Source organism: Odontesthes bonariensis, chromosome 4 (assembly GCF_027942865.1).
Source record: "Odontesthes bonariensis isolate fOdoBon6 chromosome 4, fOdoBon6.hap1, whole genome shotgun sequence".
Lineage (NCBI taxonomy): Eukaryota > Metazoa > Chordata > Actinopteri > Atheriniformes > Atherinopsidae > Odontesthes > Odontesthes bonariensis.
Genome location: NC_134509.1, coordinates 1,463,528 through 1,482,678, shown reverse-complemented (window position 1 = coordinate 1,482,678; position 19,151 = coordinate 1,463,528). Strand labels below are relative to the sequence as shown.

Here is a 19,151-nt window from a genome sequence, read left to right as displayed (position 1 = left end):
CATCTCTGATAAACAGAACACAGAACCACTGCGTTTGTCATAAACTTTATTTTTAAATTACAAACGGGTAAATGGAGGGACTCTGGAGCAAGTTTAGGAGATGATTTGAAGTCAGGGAACCCAGGAAAACGAGCTTTGGTGGAACTCACAGCGATGCAACAAGCCCGTCTTTCACCTTCTGGGTCGGCTGGCAGATGATCAGCGGGGAGGTGTTCTTGCCGAGCATGCTGGCCCCCGGGCTGAAGAACGGGTGGAGTTCCTGGGTGAAGCAGCAGCCGGTGAAGGAGTATATCGGAGCTGCAGCGTCGGCGTCGTAGAAGGAGAGCAGACCCCGCTCGTAGTCCCCAAACACCCCAACCTTCTCCGGGCGGGACCGGACGCTCAGGCGGATCGGTTTGTCTCCCAGAGCTCTGAAGGTGTTCCCATTGGTCAGGACTAAGGTCCAGAAGCCAGACTTGGGGCTCAGGGCGACGTCCCCCTTCCTCTTGGAGGACCCTCGGGCTACTCCTAGGGTCCAGTGGGTCTTCCCTCCGACCTGAACCTCGAAGTAGAACCGGCCCGAGGAGAAGCTCTGGCTTCCCAACACATAGAGCGCGATGGAGAACCTCTTCGGGTGGTCCGGCAGCTTGCTCTTGGTGTCGCCGTGCCTCACCTGCTTCCCGTCGTCGGACAGGACGAGTTTCCGGTGCGCGGTGTCGGGGTCCAGAGTCACGTCCACCGCAAACCGCCGGACCCTCCTCAGCTCGGCCTCGCACAGCCTCCTCAGCCTCTGACCGAACTCGTCCTGCAGCCGGGCCGCCGCCCTCACCGCCGCCCCCTCGTAGGAGGGTCCCACGCCGGCCTCCGTCCAGTCCCGGGTGGGCAGGGCGGCCTTCAGGGCGGAGCAGCTCTGCAGGAGGTGGAGGTGGTCTTCGGAGCGGGAGAGCTGCTCCACCTCAGAGCTCCTCTGCATCAGCTCACAGACCTCCTGCTCCAGGTCTCTGATCAGGTCTTCGGCCTGTTTCTCGGCGGCTTCCCGCTGGTCCTGGATCTGCTTCCTCAGCTCCTTCAGGCCTCTCTCCGCAGACTCCTTCATGGCCGTGAAGACCTGAACACCTTCCGCTTCCTCCCTGTCCGCAGCCTCCTCGCTGACCCTCGCCGACTCTTTCACCTCCTGGATCTTCAGGCGTCTCCTCTGGATCATCTGCTGGATTACGGCCTCCGTCGTCCCCAGCTCGGCCTTCTGTCCTTCGTATCCTTCCCTCAGAGGAACAAACTCGTGGCCCTTGTGGTCCAGGACCGGGCAGAGCGAGCAGACGCAGGTCTGGTCGGTCCTGCAGAACAGCTCCAGAGGTTTATCATGCTGCCGACACAGCCTGTCCTCCAGGTTCTCCACCGGCTCCGTCAGCTGGTGTCTCCTCAGCCGTGAGGCCGTCAGGTGGGGCTCCAGGTGGGTCTCACAGTAGGAGGCCAGACACAGCAGGCAGGACTTCAGGGCCTTCAGCTTGGGTCCGGAGCAGACGTCACAGGGAACCTCTCCTGGTCCGGCAGCTTGTTGCTCTGAGCTGCTGCTGCCGGCTTGTTGCTGAGCCGCCCGTCTGAACTCAGCCACCAGCTCAGAGATGAAGGCGTTGACCTGCAGCTCCGGCCTGCTGGCAAACGTCTCTTTGCACACGGGACACTGGCTGCTGCCCTCCCAGTGCTTATCGATGCAGCTTTTACAAAAGTTGTGTCCACAGGGCGTGCTGACCGGGTCGGTGAACACATCCAGACAGATGGAGCACAGGAACTGGGCCTCGGAACGCTGGAACTGGGCCTCAGAGCGCTGGGACTGGGCCTCAGAGCCCGGCAACTGGGCCTCAGAGGGCAGGAACTGGGCCTCAGAGGGCAGGGACCGGGCCTCAGAGCGCTGGAAATGGGCCTCAGAGCCCGGGAACTGGGCCTCAGAGGGCGGGAACTGGGCCTCAGAGGGCAGGGACCGGGCCTCAGAGGGCAGGGACCGGGCCTCAGAGGGCAGGAACCGGGCCTCAGAGGGCTGGAACTGGGCCTCAGAGGGCAGGAACTGGGCCTCAGAGCCCAGGGACCGGGCCTCAGAGGGCTGGAACTGGGCCTCAGAGCGCTGGAACTGGGCCTCAGAGGGCAGGAACTGGGCCTCAGAGCGGTGGAACTGGGCCTCAGAGGGCAGGAACTGGGCCTCGGAGCGCTGGCTGCTGCCTGCAGACATGTCTGCGGCCTGAATGAAAGAAAGGAAGCATAACATTACGTTACATTGCGGTCATTCTGCAGACGCTTTTATCCAAAGCGACTTACAATAAGTGTGTTCCACATCAGTTGGCAATAGAACTTCAGGTCACAAGAAATCATAAGTGCATTTCCTTCCAAAACCAAACAGCTAAGAGCAGAACTAGTGCTAGAGTAAGTGTGATAAATTAGGTACCGAGACCAATGGGAAGACAATTTAGGAAACAAAGACAATTTAGAAAACAAACACAATTTAGAAAACAAAACAAAGACAATTTAGGAAACAAAGAAAATTTAGAAAACAAAGACAATTTAGGAAACAAAGACAATGACAATTTAGGAAACAAAGACAATTTAGGAAACAAAGACAATTTAGAAAACAAAACAAAGACAATTTAGGAAACAAAGACAATTTAGAAAACAAAGACAATTTAGGAAACAAAGAAAATTTAGAAAACAAAGACAATTTAGAAAACAAAGACAATTTAGAAACCAAAACAAAGACAATTTAGAAAACAAAACAAAGACAATTTAGAAAACAAAGACAATTTAGGAAAAAAAGACAATTTAGAAAACAAAACAAAGACAATTTAGGAAACAAAGACAATTTAGAAAACAAAGACAATGACAATTTAGAAAACAAAGACAATTTAGGAAACAAAAACAATTTAGAAAACAAAGACAATTTAGGAAAAAAAAAGACAATTTAGAAAACAAAGACAATTTAGGAAACAAAAACAATTTAGAAAACAAAGACAATTTAGGAAACAAAGACAATTTAGGAAACAAAAACAATTTAGAAAAAAAAGACAATTTAGAAAACAAAGACAATTTAGGAAACAAAGACAATTTAGAAAACAAAGACAATTTAGAAAACAAAGACAATTTAGGAAACAAAAACAATTATTAAACAAAGACCATTTAGAAAACAAAGACAATTTAGGAAACAAAGACAATTTAGGAAACAAAGACAATTTAGGAAACAAAAACAATTTAGAAAACAAAGACAATTTAGAAAACAAAGACAATTTAGGAAACAAAGACAATTTAGAAAAAAAAGACAATTTAGAAAACAAAGACAATTTAGAAAACAAAACAAAGACAATTTAGGAAACAAAGACAATTTAGAAAACAAAGACAATTTAGGAAACAAAAACAATTTAGAAAACAAAGACAATTTAGAAAACAAAGACAATTTAGGAAACAAAAACAATTTAGAAAACAAAGACAATTTAGGAAACAAAGACAATTTAGAAAACAAAGACAATTTAGAAAACAAAGACAATTTAGGAAACAAAGACAATTTAGGAAACAAAAACAATTTAGAAAAAAAAGACAATTTAGAAAACAAAGACAATTTAGAAAACAAAACAAAGACAATTTAGGAAACAAAGACAATTTAGGAAACAAAAACAATTTAGAAAACAAAAACAATTTAGAAAACAAAGACAATTTAGGAAACAAAGACAATTTAGAAAACAAAACAAAGACAATTTAGGAAACAAAGACAATTTAGAAAACAAAGACAATTTAGGAAACAAAAACAATTTAGAAAACAAAGACAATTTAGAAAACAAAGACAATTTAGGAAACAAAAACAATTTAGAAAACAAAGACAATTTAGGAAACAAAGACAATTTAGAAAACAAAGACAATTTAGAAAACAAAGACAATTTAGGAAACAAAGACAATTTAGGAAACAAAAACAATTTAGAAAAAAAAGACAATTTAGAAAACAAAGACAATTTAGAAAACAAAACAAAGACAATTTAGGAAACAAAGACAATTTAGGAAACAAAAACAATTTAGAAAACAAAAACAATTTAGAAAACAAAGACAATTTAGGAAACAAAGACAATTTAGAAAACAAAGACAATTTAGGAAACAAAGACAATTTAGAAAACAAAGACAATTTAGGAAACAGAGACAATTTAGGAAACAAAGACAATTTAGAAAACAAAGACAATTTAGGAAACAAAGACAATTTAGAAAACAAAGACAATTTAGGAAACAAAGACAATTTAGGAAACAAAAACAATTTAGAAAACAAAGACAATTTAGGAAACAGGTGATGTCCTAAGAGGGCGGACCTGGGTGGTGTTTTTTCAGCCTGCCGAAGCAGCTTTGAGAAATAAATATCAGCTGTTTGTGCTGCTGTGTTGAATCTATCAGAAAATGCACAACTATGAGGGGCTGAAACTATTTCATCTTTGGCTACAGGTGATTTTCTTATTTCAGAATAATTCTTTTGAAAATCTCTGCAACGTCGCTGAAAATAATGGAGATAAATCGAGCCGGTTCTGGACACTTTTTCTGATCTACTAACCACTTCAGTGATCCAGTGCATCCGGTTGATAGCCTTTAAAGGGACAGTTCGCCTCTTTGACATGAAGCTGTGTAACATCCCATATCAGCAGCATCATTTCTGAACATCTTCTTACCCCCTGCTGCGTCCTGTGAGCAGAGTTCCAGCCTCGTTTTGGTGTTGATGAAGGTAGTCCGGCTAGTTGGCTGGGGTTTAAAAAATAAAGCGTTTTGCTTCTCAGAACAATATGCGTTCAACAGAGTAATACATTTGCATCACAAAATGGTTCTCCAGGAAAAAGTCAGACCTCACAATCGCTTGGCCCTATTTTCTCTCCCTTCATATCACTGCCTGCTGCCGACAGCCGACAGCCGCGCCTGTTTAAGATTAAGATCCGATTTATTGGTCATGCATACATACATACACACGAAATTTGTCCTCCGCTTTTAAGGCAAGGCAATTTTATTTATAGAGCACAATTCATACACAAGGCAATTCAAAGTGATTCACAGCTACACAAGAAGGCAATAAAATCATTAAAAAGAAAAGAAAAAATAAGAAGAAGAATTTAAAAAAAAAATTTAAATGAAAAATAATCATAAATTAATTAATTTAAAAGTGAAGAGTGCAGAAAATACTTTCAGGTGTCATATGCACAGCTAAACAGAACTGTTTTCAGCCTGGATTTAAACACTGTCAGAGTTGACAATTGCGTTTAACCCATCCAGGTTGGCACCTGTTGACACACACATGCACAGGGGCACACACTCAGAGACAGATGCCAACCTGGAGCGGTGGGCAGCCATTCAGCGCCCGGGGAGCATGGGGGTATGATGCCTTGCTCAAGGGCACCTCAGCCGTGACAAGGACTGACATCCCTCCAGCCATAGATATGTATAGAATGGCTAGATGTCTCGTCCAGGTTGCTGGGCAACGGAGTGGAACGTCCGCAGATGGCGGCCATCTTACCACAGGCAGCTCTCTCCACGACTACATTGTGTTGATGGTGAAACATTCAAACATTCAAGACATAACTTGCTTAATTCTCAAACGTTTAGGTTATTATAAACATCAAAGTAGTAAGCTAATTATCACACTACAGACGAAGTCCGTACTTATTTTTTTAAATAAAAACCTAAATATTTCACGTTTATTTGCCCCATGACTCAACTTTATTTACCCCTTGGGATGACTCCCTCAGGGAAATTCAAGTCCCCAGTAGCTCCAAACACACACATAGGATCTCTATAAATCTAAAATACAGTATAATATAGAATGATTAATATAATATATCATTAAAATAGAATTAATAAAACAAAGTGTAAAAAAGAATATAGGCTATACAAGATATACAAAGTAAAGAGAGTTAAATAAAATAAGTTAGAGCACTATGGTTGAGTTATTGCCCATATTGCACTACACTTGTGTTAATTACACATTGTATGCACATAGTCTGACCATAAATAGATAAGATATTGCACAGTAGTGACGTGAATAATTGCACAGATGACCGAATAAATAAAATATCGCACAGGGTCTTTTAGTATGTAAAACAGTGTAAAATGGTGGAGATTTCTGTGAGGTAAGAGTAACAGCGTCAGAGCAGATCACTTAGCGTAACTATGGTTACCTCAGGTTTGGCTGTCTCCCGGACATCTCACCCTGTGGTAAGATGGCCGACCTGTGCGGACGTTCTAAACTCAGACGTAACACATCTAGCCGTTCTATACATATCTATGCCTCCAGCTATCAGTTCCACCAATTTTTTTTTGAGTGGCGAGAGTGGGAGTCGAACCGGTTATTGGACGACCGACTCTAACCACTGAGCCACGGCCGCTGTTACGGTGTTTGCTGCTCGGTCTACACAGCACATACACAAAAGAAAAGGAATGGAAACAAAAGGAAACAAAAAGGAAAGGAAAGGTCTGACTTTTTCTTGGAGAATGATTTTGTGATGCAAATGTATTACTCTGTTGAACGCATATTGTTCTGAGAAGCAAAACGCTTTATTTTTTAAACCCCAGCCAACTAGCCGGACTACCTTCATCAACACCAAAACGAGGCTGGAACTCTGCTCACAGGACGCAGCAGGGGGTAAGAAGATGTTCAGAAATGATGCTGCTGATATGGGATGTTACACAGCTTCATGTCAAAAGAGGCGAACTGTCCCTTTAAGGTCCCTTTAAATCTTTAACAACAGTTTAAACCTGCAGGTTTCAGATGTTTCCTGCTCCAACACACCTGATTCAGATCGATGCCTCATCAGCTGATTTATGCAGAAATTAACAATCTTTAAAAGAGATCCATTTAATCTGAATCAGGTTCAGAGATCAGTTACAGGAAACATTGGAAAAGTTAATAATCTACCGACCTGAACAAAGTCTACTGTGATAAACAAGACATTTCTGTTCAACAGCAACAACAAAGTGATTATTAACAAACAAACTCGTGACAACTAAAGCTGAATCACCCGTGACACGGTTTATAAAAACTACCTTTAAAATCCGCCTTTAATCCGAATACAGCAGGAGGAGAACTTACTTCTCTGGACTTTATGGGACAAACGCAGCTCAAAACAAACGACACGGACACTGTTCGTGACGGACCGACACCGGAAGTTCAAGGCGCCCGATCGTCACGTGATCTGGGAGAGATCCCGGAAGTCATTGGCCGGAAATTTGAATGAACACAAACGTAAAAAAACACCATAAATCAGCTTAATTTAGAGATTAAAACGAATGTTTGGTCAATCTGAGGTTATCTTGTTTAGATAAATAGCATGTTTCTGGTGTATAAACTTTAGTGGCATTAAAAATTAACCAAATCTAAAGTTTACTAATATATTAAAAGTGAAGGATTGATTAAAATACAGATTGTTGTTTCTTTCCATTGTTTCAGGAATCTCAATGATAACTGTGGGCTGGCTGACTAATATAATAACTTTGACTTTTAGAGGGGACACAGTAAGACCACAGCCCTTTTGCAGACAGCCGTTCCACTTCCTATTCGCCCCATTATAAAAAATTTGGCTGCAGTTCAGTTGATTTTGTCTGGAGGCGCTGGCGAGCGAGTGCAGAATGATCATTGGCCATAGGGCTGGCGCTAATAACTCAAAAAATGTCCCCGCTAGCGGCTGAAACCTGAAAATATTACTCTGATTTCTGACAGAGGGATGTGAATTTATATTGAAAGTACAATAACCTGGGAGTTATAGCTTTCTGTTTTCTTACAGGTCTGGCATTTGCGAGTCAGTCTCCGCTAGCATCTAGCTAACGGAATCTGAAGAACGCACGGCTGATTACGACCGGCTGCTTTACGGCACTCGTCCACTGTGCTAGAGTGCTAACCTGGTGCTGCTAACAACAACCAAAGCTAAACCAGAGGCTAGTCAGAGAGTATGGAAAAAGCCGCCATTTTTCCCTCTCCTCGAGAGGCTTTTTCCGGGTGGTACTGCACTTTAGGGGCGCCAACGAAGCAGTGCAGAGCAGGAAGAACTCTCTGGTGATACTATGAGATCCACCTTAGATGCAGCCATTGCTTTGGATAGAATTTTTTATATTTTTTTATTTTAATTTTCCTAAAGGCAGGATAAATTATCCTTTAAAACGGCACTTGGTTTGATTTTTTAGACTCACTAGATTTGTTTAAAATACACATTTATTGTCAGTATTGCATCCCGAGTGACGTCACCTATGTGGCATCACTTTACGGCATGGTCAGTCCTAGCGCTGAGCTAGCAGAGAGGTGTTAGCTCAAATAGTTACAGATTTCAGCACAGCCCTTTTCCATACTCTCTGACTAGCCTCTGGTTTAGCTTTGGTTGTTGTTAGCAGCACCAGGTTAGCACTCTGGCACAGTGGACGAGTGCCGTAAAGCAGCCGGTCGTAATTAGCCGCGCGTTCTTCAGATTCCGTTAGCTAGATGCTAGCGGAGACTGACTCGCAAATGCCAGACCTATAAGAAAACAGAAAGCTATAACTCCCAGGTTATTGTACTTTCGATATAAATTCACATCCCTCTGTCAGAAATCAGAGTAATATTTTCAGGTTTCAGCCGCTAGCGGGGACATTTTTTGAGTTATTAGCGCCAGCCCTATGGCCAATGATCATTCTGCACTCGCTCGCCAGCGCCCCCAGACAAAATCAACTGAACTGCAGCCAAATTTTTTATAATGGGGCGAATAGGAAGTGGAACGGCTGTCTGTAAAAGGGCTGTGGTAAGACCCACAAGTGACTGTCAATTCAATTCAGCTTTATTTAAATAGAACCAAATCACAAATAAATTAGGGCTGGGCGAGTTAACTCGTTAATTATTTAACACTGATAAATAATTATCGCGCATTAACACAGGTTTTATTATTTTTATTTTATTTTATTTTTTAATTACATTTTTGGGGGGCTTTTGTGGCTTTAATGGATAGGAAAGTTCAAAGATCACAGGAAGCAGGGCGCAGAGAGAGGGAGAACAACACGGAGCAAAGGTACGTCCGATACGGGACTCGAACCGGGGCCGTAAAAGTCTGCTGCTCACAGGCTTTTATTTTGTAAAAGTCTGTTGCTGTCTGCTGTGGAACAGGAAAAGAAAGTAATCGGCGGATCCACCAAACATGGAGAAGGGTACGGAACTTTTACTCGGCCATTTTCATGTTAAAGTTCTTCCAGACGGCGGAGTCGACAGAACCAAAGTCATCTGTAAACTCTGCCAAGTTGAATTGTCTTCTCAGCGTAGTAGTTCCAGTCTAAAATATCACTTAAAGGCAAAACACACAACTGATAGCAGCAAGTCATTCAAGGAAACAGACAGTGGAGCGAGGCTTCTAAAAATCTTCTAAAATCCTGTGAGCAACAGACTATTCCAAAATAAAATCCTGTGAGCAACAGACTTTTACAATAATAAAATAAACTAGAAGATTTAGTGTGCCAAAGAGTGCGTATCGTTCAACCAATCACGGCTGCTCAGGAATGGTTCGCCAGGCCTAAAGAAGAAGCATTCAAGCCTAAACAGCATCAAAGCCGTTTAAATTAAAAAATTTAAAGCGGCGAACTGTTCCTTTAAAGAGGCGAACTGTCCCTTTAAAGCGGCGAACTGTCCATTTAAAGAGGTTAATTGTGCTGTTGAAACTTTAAAGGACTGGCTGGGCCTTTAGTCAGGTTCACTGTGTACTTTTGTGGGAATTTTTGGGGGATTTGTTGACCTATATATTTTTGGAATCTGCAGACCTTGGGGATTCCAAAAACCAATGTTGCTACTTGAACAGACACCTGTATGGCGGCCATTTTGGAATTTCAAAATGTGCGCCATAAAATACAGAATTTCAGCTACCTTGGCCTCTAAACAACCTAAAAACTTAATTTAACATGCCAATCCTACGTTTTCTTGGTCAAGGAATCCAACGGTGACTTCAAAATTATGATCAGAATCGTGCTGATTCGCTGAAAACACGACAGAAGCAACTTTTCGCAACGAAATGTGATATGGATTACCAGTGCACACCAGTAACCACTCCGGTGAGTTGATGATTTTGAAAACGGACGTTTATGGTGCTTTTACGGACCTTTGTAGACATGCACATGACTTGCCATTCTGAAGCAGGTTGAGATGAATCAAAATTAGGCAAATACCGGAGACAGCAGTAAACATCAAAAAAGCGGTGAGGGGGGTTCTAAAACATTGCAGACGACTCAGTAAAGAGGCTTAATGTTGAAAATACCGCAGTTATCCTTTAAGTAAGTAAGTAAACTTTATTTCATATAGCACCTTTCACAGATAAAGATCACAAAGTGCTTTACAATCAAATACATAAAAACAATTATAAGAAAACGCCACCAATAAAACAAATGAGTAATTATAAAGTCATAAAAGACGAAAGAGACCATACAAGGATACATATATATATATACATATATATATATGTATATATATATATATGTATATATATATAAGTGGAGACATATATAAGGGTTCATTGTCACATGCTCTTGATTGTTTTAAATTCTTTATCAATTATTTTCAGGTAAATAAAAACCCATTTCTGAAAGTAACCTGTGCAATGCTCGTCTGTCACATCTTCAGATAAACGCCTGAAAAGCTTAAAATGAGAAACAAGCACATCACACATTGAATTTCATCCGAGCTGCTTCCTGGGTAAGTGTTAACTGAGCTATGTTTTGACCAGTTATCCGTAAACAGTCTGAGGAATCAGATGAGATCTGATTGTTATCATCCTGAAGATACCATTTTCTTTTTTTCCTTAACAGTGACAGTAAAATTAAACAAGAACCAGTAAAGGGATAATCAGATTTTTTATTTTTTATTTCCAACTTCTGTCACAGCAATGCTGTGTGAACATGAAATGTTTACAATGTATGCATTAACAGCAACCTTTGGTGCACAAGGTTCTTCCTGTTAAATGATCATAACTAAAGAAATTGTTTTTTATTTATTTATTGTTTTTTTGTTTAGGTTTTTTTATTATTTGCCGATCGCTGAAGTGATCATTGTTGAAGTGGAAAGATAGTGAATTAGGGTGATGGAGGACAGGAAGAGGAGTGGGATGGAAAGAAGGAGGAAAGGAAGAGAGGTGGAGGGGGTTGAAGAGAAGGAGGAAAGGAAGAGAGATAGAGGGGGTTGAAGAGAAGGAGGAAAGGAAGAGAGATAGAGGGGGTTGAAGAGAAGGAGGAAAGGAAGAGAGGGGGAGACAGGAATGCGGAGATGGTGGAATGGGTGAGGTAGGTCGATGACAAGTAGAGGAGGAGTGGAGAGAATGTGATGTAGGTGTGTGACTCAGCAGGTAAGATGGGAGAGGTGAGTGAAGATAGATGGAGGCCAGGTCAGATAGAAGCATCTGTTTTTTCTGTTCCTCCACATATTTTGTCGTTTCCTCCTCCATTTCCTTCTTTTCCTTCTCCAAATCATTTTGAACTGCCTGCAGGCATTTGCTTCTCTCATCTAGATCTTTCTGTTGTTCTTGTAGATTTGTATTTTTTTGGCCTAATTCTGTCCTCTCCTCTTGGAGTTCTTTCTTCTCCACCTCCAACTCTTTCTTTTCTGCTGCCAGTTTTAAGAATGCTTCTTTTAATTGTTTCGCTTCGTCCTCTTGATGGCTTTGGGCTGTCCGCAGGCGTTTCGTTTCCTCATTGAGGTCTTTCTGTTGTTCTTCTCGTTGTTTCTGTATTTGAGCCAAGGCTCTCCTCTCCTCCTGCAGTTCTTTTTTTTCTATCTGCGTCCTTTTAATTTCTGCTTTGAGATTTATGTTGATATCTTTAATTTAAATGTGTCACTATTACGGTTGTAGCTGGTCAAGAAGCAGCTTCTTTGTGATCCTTTGTGCAGAGCCAGCTCAAGAATCCCCACCTTCTCTTCTTCTTGCCTTTCGCTGTCTTAACTTCATTGTCTTGCTGCTCTTCCCCTGCATCTGTCTTTTGTTTTTTACTCTTCTTTCTGTGCAACGTCCACCAGCGTCTCTCCTTGTTTTTCAACTCACTCTTGTCCGACACTCTTTGCTTTTCCGCCTCCAGTCGTTGATTATCCTGAGGTGGCGTGTTCTTTTCTTTGTCCTGCTGCAGTTGTTTTGTCTCTTCGGCAATTTTCATCCTTTCCTCCTGAATTTCTTTCTTTTCCTTCTCCAAATCATTTTGAACTGCCTGCAGGCATTTGCTTCTCTCATCCAGATCTTTCTGTTGTTCTTGTAGATTTGTATTTTTTTGGCCTAATTCTGTCCTCTCCTCTTGGAGTTCTTTCTTCTGCGCCTCCAACTCTTTCTTTTCTGCTGCCAGTTTTAAGAATGCTTCTTTTAATTGTTTAGCTTCGTCCTCTTGATGGCTTTGGGCTGTCCGCAGGCGTTTCGTTTCCTCATTGAGGTCTTTCTGTTGTTCTACTAGTTGTTTCTGTATTTGAGCCAAGGCTCTCCTCTCCTCCTGCAGTTCTTTTTTTTCTATCTGCGTCCTTTTAATTTCTGCTTTGAGATTTATGTTGATATCTTTAATTTGCTTTATGTTGTCCTCCAACAGTACCTTCAAATGTGTGTTGTCTTTATGTAATTGCGTCTTTTCACTTTCTAATTGTTCCCTCTCATTGTCCAGTATTTTTTTAGACTCTTCCATCTCGTTGTTTATGAATTTTTTTGCCAGTTCAATCTGTTTTTTCTCTTCCTCGACATATTTTGCCGGTTCCTCCTTTTCCTTGTTCAGTTTTGCAGTCGCCTCCTCTGTTTTATTCCTCTCCTCACATGATTTTTCCTCCTCTTCCGGCTGTTTTTTAAAGAGCAAATTTATCTTTGCTCTTTCAAGTTGTTCCGTCTGCTCGGCTTCCATTTTCTCTTGCTGCAGTTTTTTGTTTTTTGCTTCCATTTGATCTTTTAGCTTTTTTTCCTCCATCTGCAGTTTCCTATTGTCCTCGATTTCTTTTTTAACGGACTCTTCAAATTTTTCCTTGGCCTCCTTGAAAGCTCTCTTTCCTGCTTTACTTTCCTCTTCCATCCTGTTGTTTATGATTTTTTTTGCCGGTTCCTCCTTTTTCTTCTTCAGTTTTGCAATCGCCTCCTCTGTTTTATTCCTCTCCTCGATTTCTTTTTTAACGGACTCTTCAAATTTTTCCTTGGCCTCCTTGAAAGCTCTCTTTCCTGCTTTTCTTTCCTGTTGCAGAGCGGACGTCTCCCTCTCAACAGAGGTATTCTTGGTCTCACACTTTCTCGACTGGAGAAGGTTTTGCCTTTCTGCCACCAGTTGATCCACTCTCTGTGTAGAAGCCATCGTGGTGAGAAACAAAGACACTGTACAGAAGAAAATAATTATAATGATAATGATAACCACAATGATGGTAATAATTATACTGGAAATTAACTTAATTCTTATGGTAGTATAACTTGTGGGGAAATTAATATTGGCTCATCAAGATGATGTCAAGATGATGTACTATGACATCATCTTGACATCATCTTGATGATGTCATAGTACATCAAAGTGCCTAAGCCCCTCCTCCAAAGAGTTGCTATGGAAACAAGCTTCTACACAAGTGCTCTGGAGAATTCAGTTCAATTCAATGATAATTTGTTAATCCCCAAAGGGAAATGATATTGCTGCAGTTTGAATTAATTACACTTAAAGAGATGCTATATAAAAATCAATAACAGCATTAAACATGGCAAACATGTTAAAAATGGAAGTGTAGGAGGGAGGAAGGAATGGTAGATATCTTCAGAGATGGCCATCAGTGGGATGGGCTGTTGTTTTCGAAGCTGATGAGTGCACATGCAGCACATTGGAAGGTGACACTGGTGAACTCTCTCAGTTGACCACATGGACAGGAACTCACAGCCAAAAGTTTAACATCTGGGGTAAAGAGACAGGTATTATTGGAAAACTCAGTAAGCTGCTCCAAAACAAAAAAAAAAGCTCAGTAGAAAATCCCCAAAAAATGCAAAAAAAAAGACAGTATGTCCAGAACTACTGCATCAGGCTGCCTGCCTCTAAGGCAGCGGCATTCTGGAACCTCTAGAATGGAGTTGTGTGGGGACATTTAACTTCTTAAAAGGAACTGCCTATCAAAATTTGGATGGAACATTTTTGTTTCAGTCAACAAATCTAAAGTTTGTATTTTTTTATTCCTCCCAGTGAATTTTCACATCATTTCTTGCTAGATTTAACAGCTTCAGGGATCCTTTTATGCTGGCTGCGTGATGCTGAAGGTTTGTACTGCCACTTAATGGCAAGAAGGTTGGTGGTTCAAATCTGAGCTGGAGCCTTTCCATGTGGAGTTTGCGTGTTCCCCCTGCGCATGTGTGGCTGCTCCCTGGACACTCCAGCGTCTTCCTACAGTCCAAACACTTGCATGTGAGCTTAATTGGTGATTCTAAATTGACCCTATGAGTGAGTGTGTGTGCATGGTTGTCTCATTTATTTCTGTGTTGGTCCTGGGATAGACTGGCTACCTGTCCAGGGTCGTCTGTAACCTGCAAGTTGTTAACCTTCCTGGCCAACATATGAGATTCAGTGGTGATAAGTATCAAAAAGGGCGAATGATGGTGTAACTCGTGAAGATGGATGTCAAAGCTTAACCCTCCTGTTGTCCTGCGGGTCCAAAGTGAGCCACCACCATGTTTAGCTGCAGAAAAAATACCTTAAACTGTCTTTTTCCAACTTGAAATGTTCTGACTTTTCCTAAAGGGACCCCATCATTAGAAAAAGTCACACTTTATTTTTGTTTATGTTTCCATGTGGGCTGTACACCACTAGGGTACAAAGATTGTCTTTTGGGTCATTTTTGACCCGTGAATTATAAAAACATTTAAACACCAGAAAAAAGTTCACTGTTTTTTTCCCTTTCAATATAATTCATTCAGAAGTAATTACTTCACATTTATATAATAGCAATAATAAACCTTTATTATGTAAAAGAAAACTGAGAAAACAAGAAAACTGTTGGTCCAACTGACAGTTGGTTTGTGGTTAAAAAAAAAAAGTGTAATCCTGAAAACTGGTGATTGTCTTTTTGTATTGTGTAACAAATACATGATAAAAATGTATTGAATTGAGTTGAATAGATAAATAACAGGTGGTTTCATCATACAAAATAGATTTTGGATTTAAAATTCAATTAAGTTGCTTTATTTTGGGGCTTTGGTAGGGCGGGTCGAGGGGAGTAAACACAATGTTAAGACCGCACAAAGGGTTAAAAGCACCTAAAACTTCTTGCGCTTTGCTTTTAAATGTGAAACAGGATGAATTATGCCCCTGAACCCCCAGCTCGGCCCCCACCGGAGCACCCAACGGATTCACAGCGATCAGCCGAGTGATTAGTGTGGAAAGAGGTGTCAGCTGACCCGGTGTTAGGGCTTAGTGTGAGGACGGGGAGGTCGGGCAGCACAAGGCTCTTAGTTTCTGCAGCAGCCGGGGAGGCCGGGCAGCACAAGGTTCTTAGTTTCAGCAGCAGCCGGGGAGGCCGGGCAGCACAAGGTTCTTAGTTTCTGCAGCAGCCGGGGAGGTCGGGCAGCACAAGGTTCTTAGTTTCTGCAGCAGCCGGGGACCGCCATGGCCGGCAGGAAGCAGAGCGCCGGTGAGTTTGAGAGGGTGGTGAAGGGCCAACAGGACGGAGGTGTGAGGCAGGTGCATGATGGGGGATCCACCCACTGAGGGTCCAGAGCTTCGTTCTCTCTGCTAACAGCCTGCTGTGTTTCATTCCAGCTGATGCTGATGAGATTAAGAGGCTGGGGAAGAGGTTTCAGGAACTGGACCTGGATAAGTCCGGCTCCCTGAGCGTGGAGGAGTTCATGGCCCTTCCAGAACTCCAGAAGAACCCCCTCATGCAGCGGGTCATCGACGTGTTCGACACCGACGGAAACGGGGTAGTCGACTTCATGGGTAAATGCAAACAGATCACCAAATCACATCTATCAACCCTAACCCTAACCCTAACCCTAACACTTACCCTAACCCTAACCTTACCCTAAACCTAACCCTAACACTTACCCTAACCCTTACCCTAAACTTAACCCTTACCCTAAACTTAACCTAACCTTACCCTAACCCTACCCTAAACTTAACCCTTACCCTAAACTTAACCTAACCTTACCCTAACCCTACCCTAAACCTAACCCTTACCCTAAACGTAACCTAACCCTAACCTTACCCTAAACTTAACCCTTACCCTAAACTTACCCTAAACCTAACCCTTACCCTAAACTTAAACTTACCCACTAACACGACCAGGATCCGAACCTGGAGTTCTGAATGGGTCACTGATTTATAAACTGGTGTTTCTGCATGAATCTGTCACCTCATCCTGTGGGTGCTCTGGTTTCTGTTTGTGGTGTTGGCATCAGATCTTTACCTTAAAGGCACAGTTCGCCTCTTCTGACATGAAGCTGTATGACATCCCATATCAGCAACATCATTTCTGAACATCTTCTTACCCCCTGCTGCGTCCTGTGAGCAGAGTTCCAGCCTCGTTTTGGTGTTGATGAAGGTAGTCCGGCTAGTTGGATGGGGTTTAAAAAATAAAGCGTTTTGCTTCTCAAAACAATATGCGTTCAAAAGAGTAATACATTTGCATCACAAAATGGTTCTTCAGGAAAAAGTCAGAACTTTCCTTTTGTTTAATTTCCTTCTCTTTTCCTTTCTTTCCTTTCCAAACACTTCTTGTTCTGTTCTACGACCCATTTATTTCCATCTTTAGTGTTTTGAAACGTTTTCTTCTTCTATCGGTGTGTTTAAAGTCTGTTAGCTTGGTATGGCTACCAGCTCCCTCCATCTCCTGCCTTCTCTTGCTCCGCGGGCCGGATGTTTAGCTCCTCCTCTGCCTGCTTTAGTGATAATGGTACATGTGACACATTTAGTCTTTTTTGTAGTTTTGGAGGCAAGGTTTTCTGAAACGGAAGCTCGGCTCCGTGATGTTGAAAACAAACCGATAGGGAGCCAGGTCCCTGAAGCCGGTGTGGAGTCACCTAGCATAGCTAGCTAATTAGTTACAATGCAATCTGTTGGTTTCCTTAGCTAGGAAACTTTATTTAACTGGTTCTGTATTAATTAAATTGAATATACTTTATATATCCCTTGCGGGAAATTGCATAGAATGAAATAAAGATATAAAATAAAATGTCAGGTGAGGAGTTACAGTTTGATGGCAGCTTGGTGGAATATGTCACTGAAGGATGATGGACCAGTTTGGAACATAATGAATTAGATTTTAGTTTGCTTCGGTTGGACTGTATCTATGAAGCGCCCTGAGATGACATTGTTGTGATTCATACTTTTATAAATTAAACTAAACTGAATATACAAACTTAAAGTTTTTAGATTTGTGTCCATGTAACAGAGAGAAGCAGCTTCTGAACACGTGGGAACATCTTAATCATAACTGATGTTTCTGCTCGACAGAGTTTATGGAAGGAGTCTCTCGGTTCAGTGTGAAAGGAGACAAACAGCAGAAGCTGCACTGTGAGTTTCTTCATATTTCTGACGTTTAATTCCTTAGAAACAGATTTAAAGTACAACATCTGTCCACCAGGGGGCGCACTGTTCCCAAAACTTCTCAATCAAACCTTTAAACGTCACAATAACCTCGAATTTATTAAAAAATGACACTTTTAAACAGGTTTATTTCAACTTATAAAGTCTCAAATTTGACATATTTTGAAATAAACCGATAGATACATGGCTTTTATGCTAATTTTATGGTTTTATCAGTCGCCTTCAGGATCTACGACATGGACAAAGACGGCTACATATCCAACGGGGAGCTGTTCCAGGTCCTGAAGATGATGGTGGGCACCAACCTGAAGGACACGCAGCTGCAGCAGATCGTCGATAAGACCATCATCGACGCAGACAAAGATGGCGACGGCAGGATCTGCTTCGAGGAGTTCTGTGCGGTGAGCTCCACCTTCATCGGGTTCAAGGATCCAATCAGAGGGCTGGATTCCGACCCCAAACCAAAACATATAAAAACACCAGATTATACCTTTAAAGGCATATGCCACCCCCAGGCCAAATTAAGTGTATCCCCGCATTCCCGAGACATAAATAAGTGTGTGGGAGCGTTTTCCTGGCGACCCAGGCATTGTCCGAATCTCACAGCACTGACCACTGCTTGGTTGCGCGTAATACATACATGCTAGCGTCGCCAATCGAAATATTTCGCCCAACGTGAATTAATTTACTTGATTTACCTTCTAATTACTGTGTGAGTGGTGTACTTTCACATCGAGTGCAAATGACTGTCTAAATCTACACGGAAGGCGCGGTTTGCTCATGTCGGTTTGGGAACTAGTTTCTGGTGCGGAAAACACAGCCGAAGCACACTCCCCGCTACGTCTTTGGGAATACCCCCCTTCATGATGGTTTGTTTGAAGAAGTCGGGGGTAGGGATTCCCAAAGACGTAGCGGGGAGTGTGCTTCGGCTGTGTTTTCCGCACTGGAAACTAGTTCCCAAACCGACATGAGCAAAACCAGCCTTCTGTGTAGATTTACACAGTCATTTGCACTCGATGTGAAAGTACACCACTCACACAGTAATTAGAAGGTAAATCAAGTAAATTAATTCACGTTGGGCGAAATATTTCGAGTGGCGACGCTAGCATGTATGTATTACGCGCAACCAAGCAGTGGTCAGTGCTGTGAGATTCGGCCAATGCCTGGGTCGCCAGGAAAACGCTCCCACACACTTATTTATGTCTCGGGAATGCGGGGATACACTTAATTTGGCCTGGGGGTGGCATATCCCTTTAAACTCAATGATCTCAGGTGAGACGGAACTGTGACATCACTTCCTGTTGTCTCCTGCAGGTCGTCGGAGGACTGAACGTTCATAAAAAGATGGTGGTCTGACGGCTGCTCGGGGTCTCCTCCTCACGCCGACTTTTGATTGGACACGGCGCCCAACGCAGAGCGAGCAGAGCTGGAGGGAGAATCCGACTGTTCCGTTTTTATTTTCAGTGTTTTCTTACAGGCTCAAAGGCTGTGATGTCACCTGGTTGGTCAACAACAAAAAGTGCCAATAAAATTAGACTGAAAGGAGCGACTGAAGGCTTTTATCTGATTATTTATTGTTTATTTACAGATTATTGTATTATTATTTATAACCAAAGCAGAACCAGACTCACCAGCAGTTTACTGGGTGAGAACCAGAAAGA

General features: G+C 42.3%; 2 protein-coding genes across 3 annotated transcripts; one reads left to right on the top strand and one right to left on the bottom strand.

The window, feature by feature from the left end:
• Window positions 1-33: 33 nt before the first annotated feature.
• LOC142378188 (E3 ubiquitin-protein ligase TRIM21-like) lies at window positions 34-7,120 on the bottom strand. 2 transcript variants are annotated; one of them, XM_075462444.1, is made up of 2 exons: window positions 7,067-7,120; window positions 34-2,212 (listed from the first exon to the last, which is right to left on the bottom strand). In XM_075462444.1, the coding sequence occupies exon 2, from the start codon at window positions 2,201-2,203 to the stop codon at window positions 146-148; it is 2,058 nt and encodes a 685-aa protein (XP_075318559.1). In that variant the 5' UTR covers window positions 2,204-2,212; window positions 7,067-7,120; the 3' UTR covers window positions 34-145. The 2 variants fall into 2 exon arrangements, with proteins under 2 accessions (XP_075318559.1, XP_075318558.1); XM_075462443.1 differs by having other exon boundaries at window positions 7,021-7,119.
• Window positions 7,121-15,351: 8,231 nt separating this feature from the next.
• On the top strand, window positions 15,352-19,031 carry ppp3r1b (protein phosphatase 3 (formerly 2B), regulatory s1ubunit B, alpha isoform, b). The gene is made up of 5 exons (XM_075462456.1): window positions 15,352-15,577; window positions 15,706-15,882; window positions 17,398-17,457; window positions 17,707-17,891; window positions 18,805-19,031. Exons 1-5 carry the CDS (start codon window positions 15,553-15,555, stop codon window positions 18,844-18,846), a joined length of 489 nt encoding a protein of 162 aa, XP_075318571.1. The 5' UTR covers window positions 15,352-15,552; the 3' UTR covers window positions 18,847-19,031.
• The last annotated feature ends 120 nt before the right edge of the window (window positions 19,032-19,151 follow it).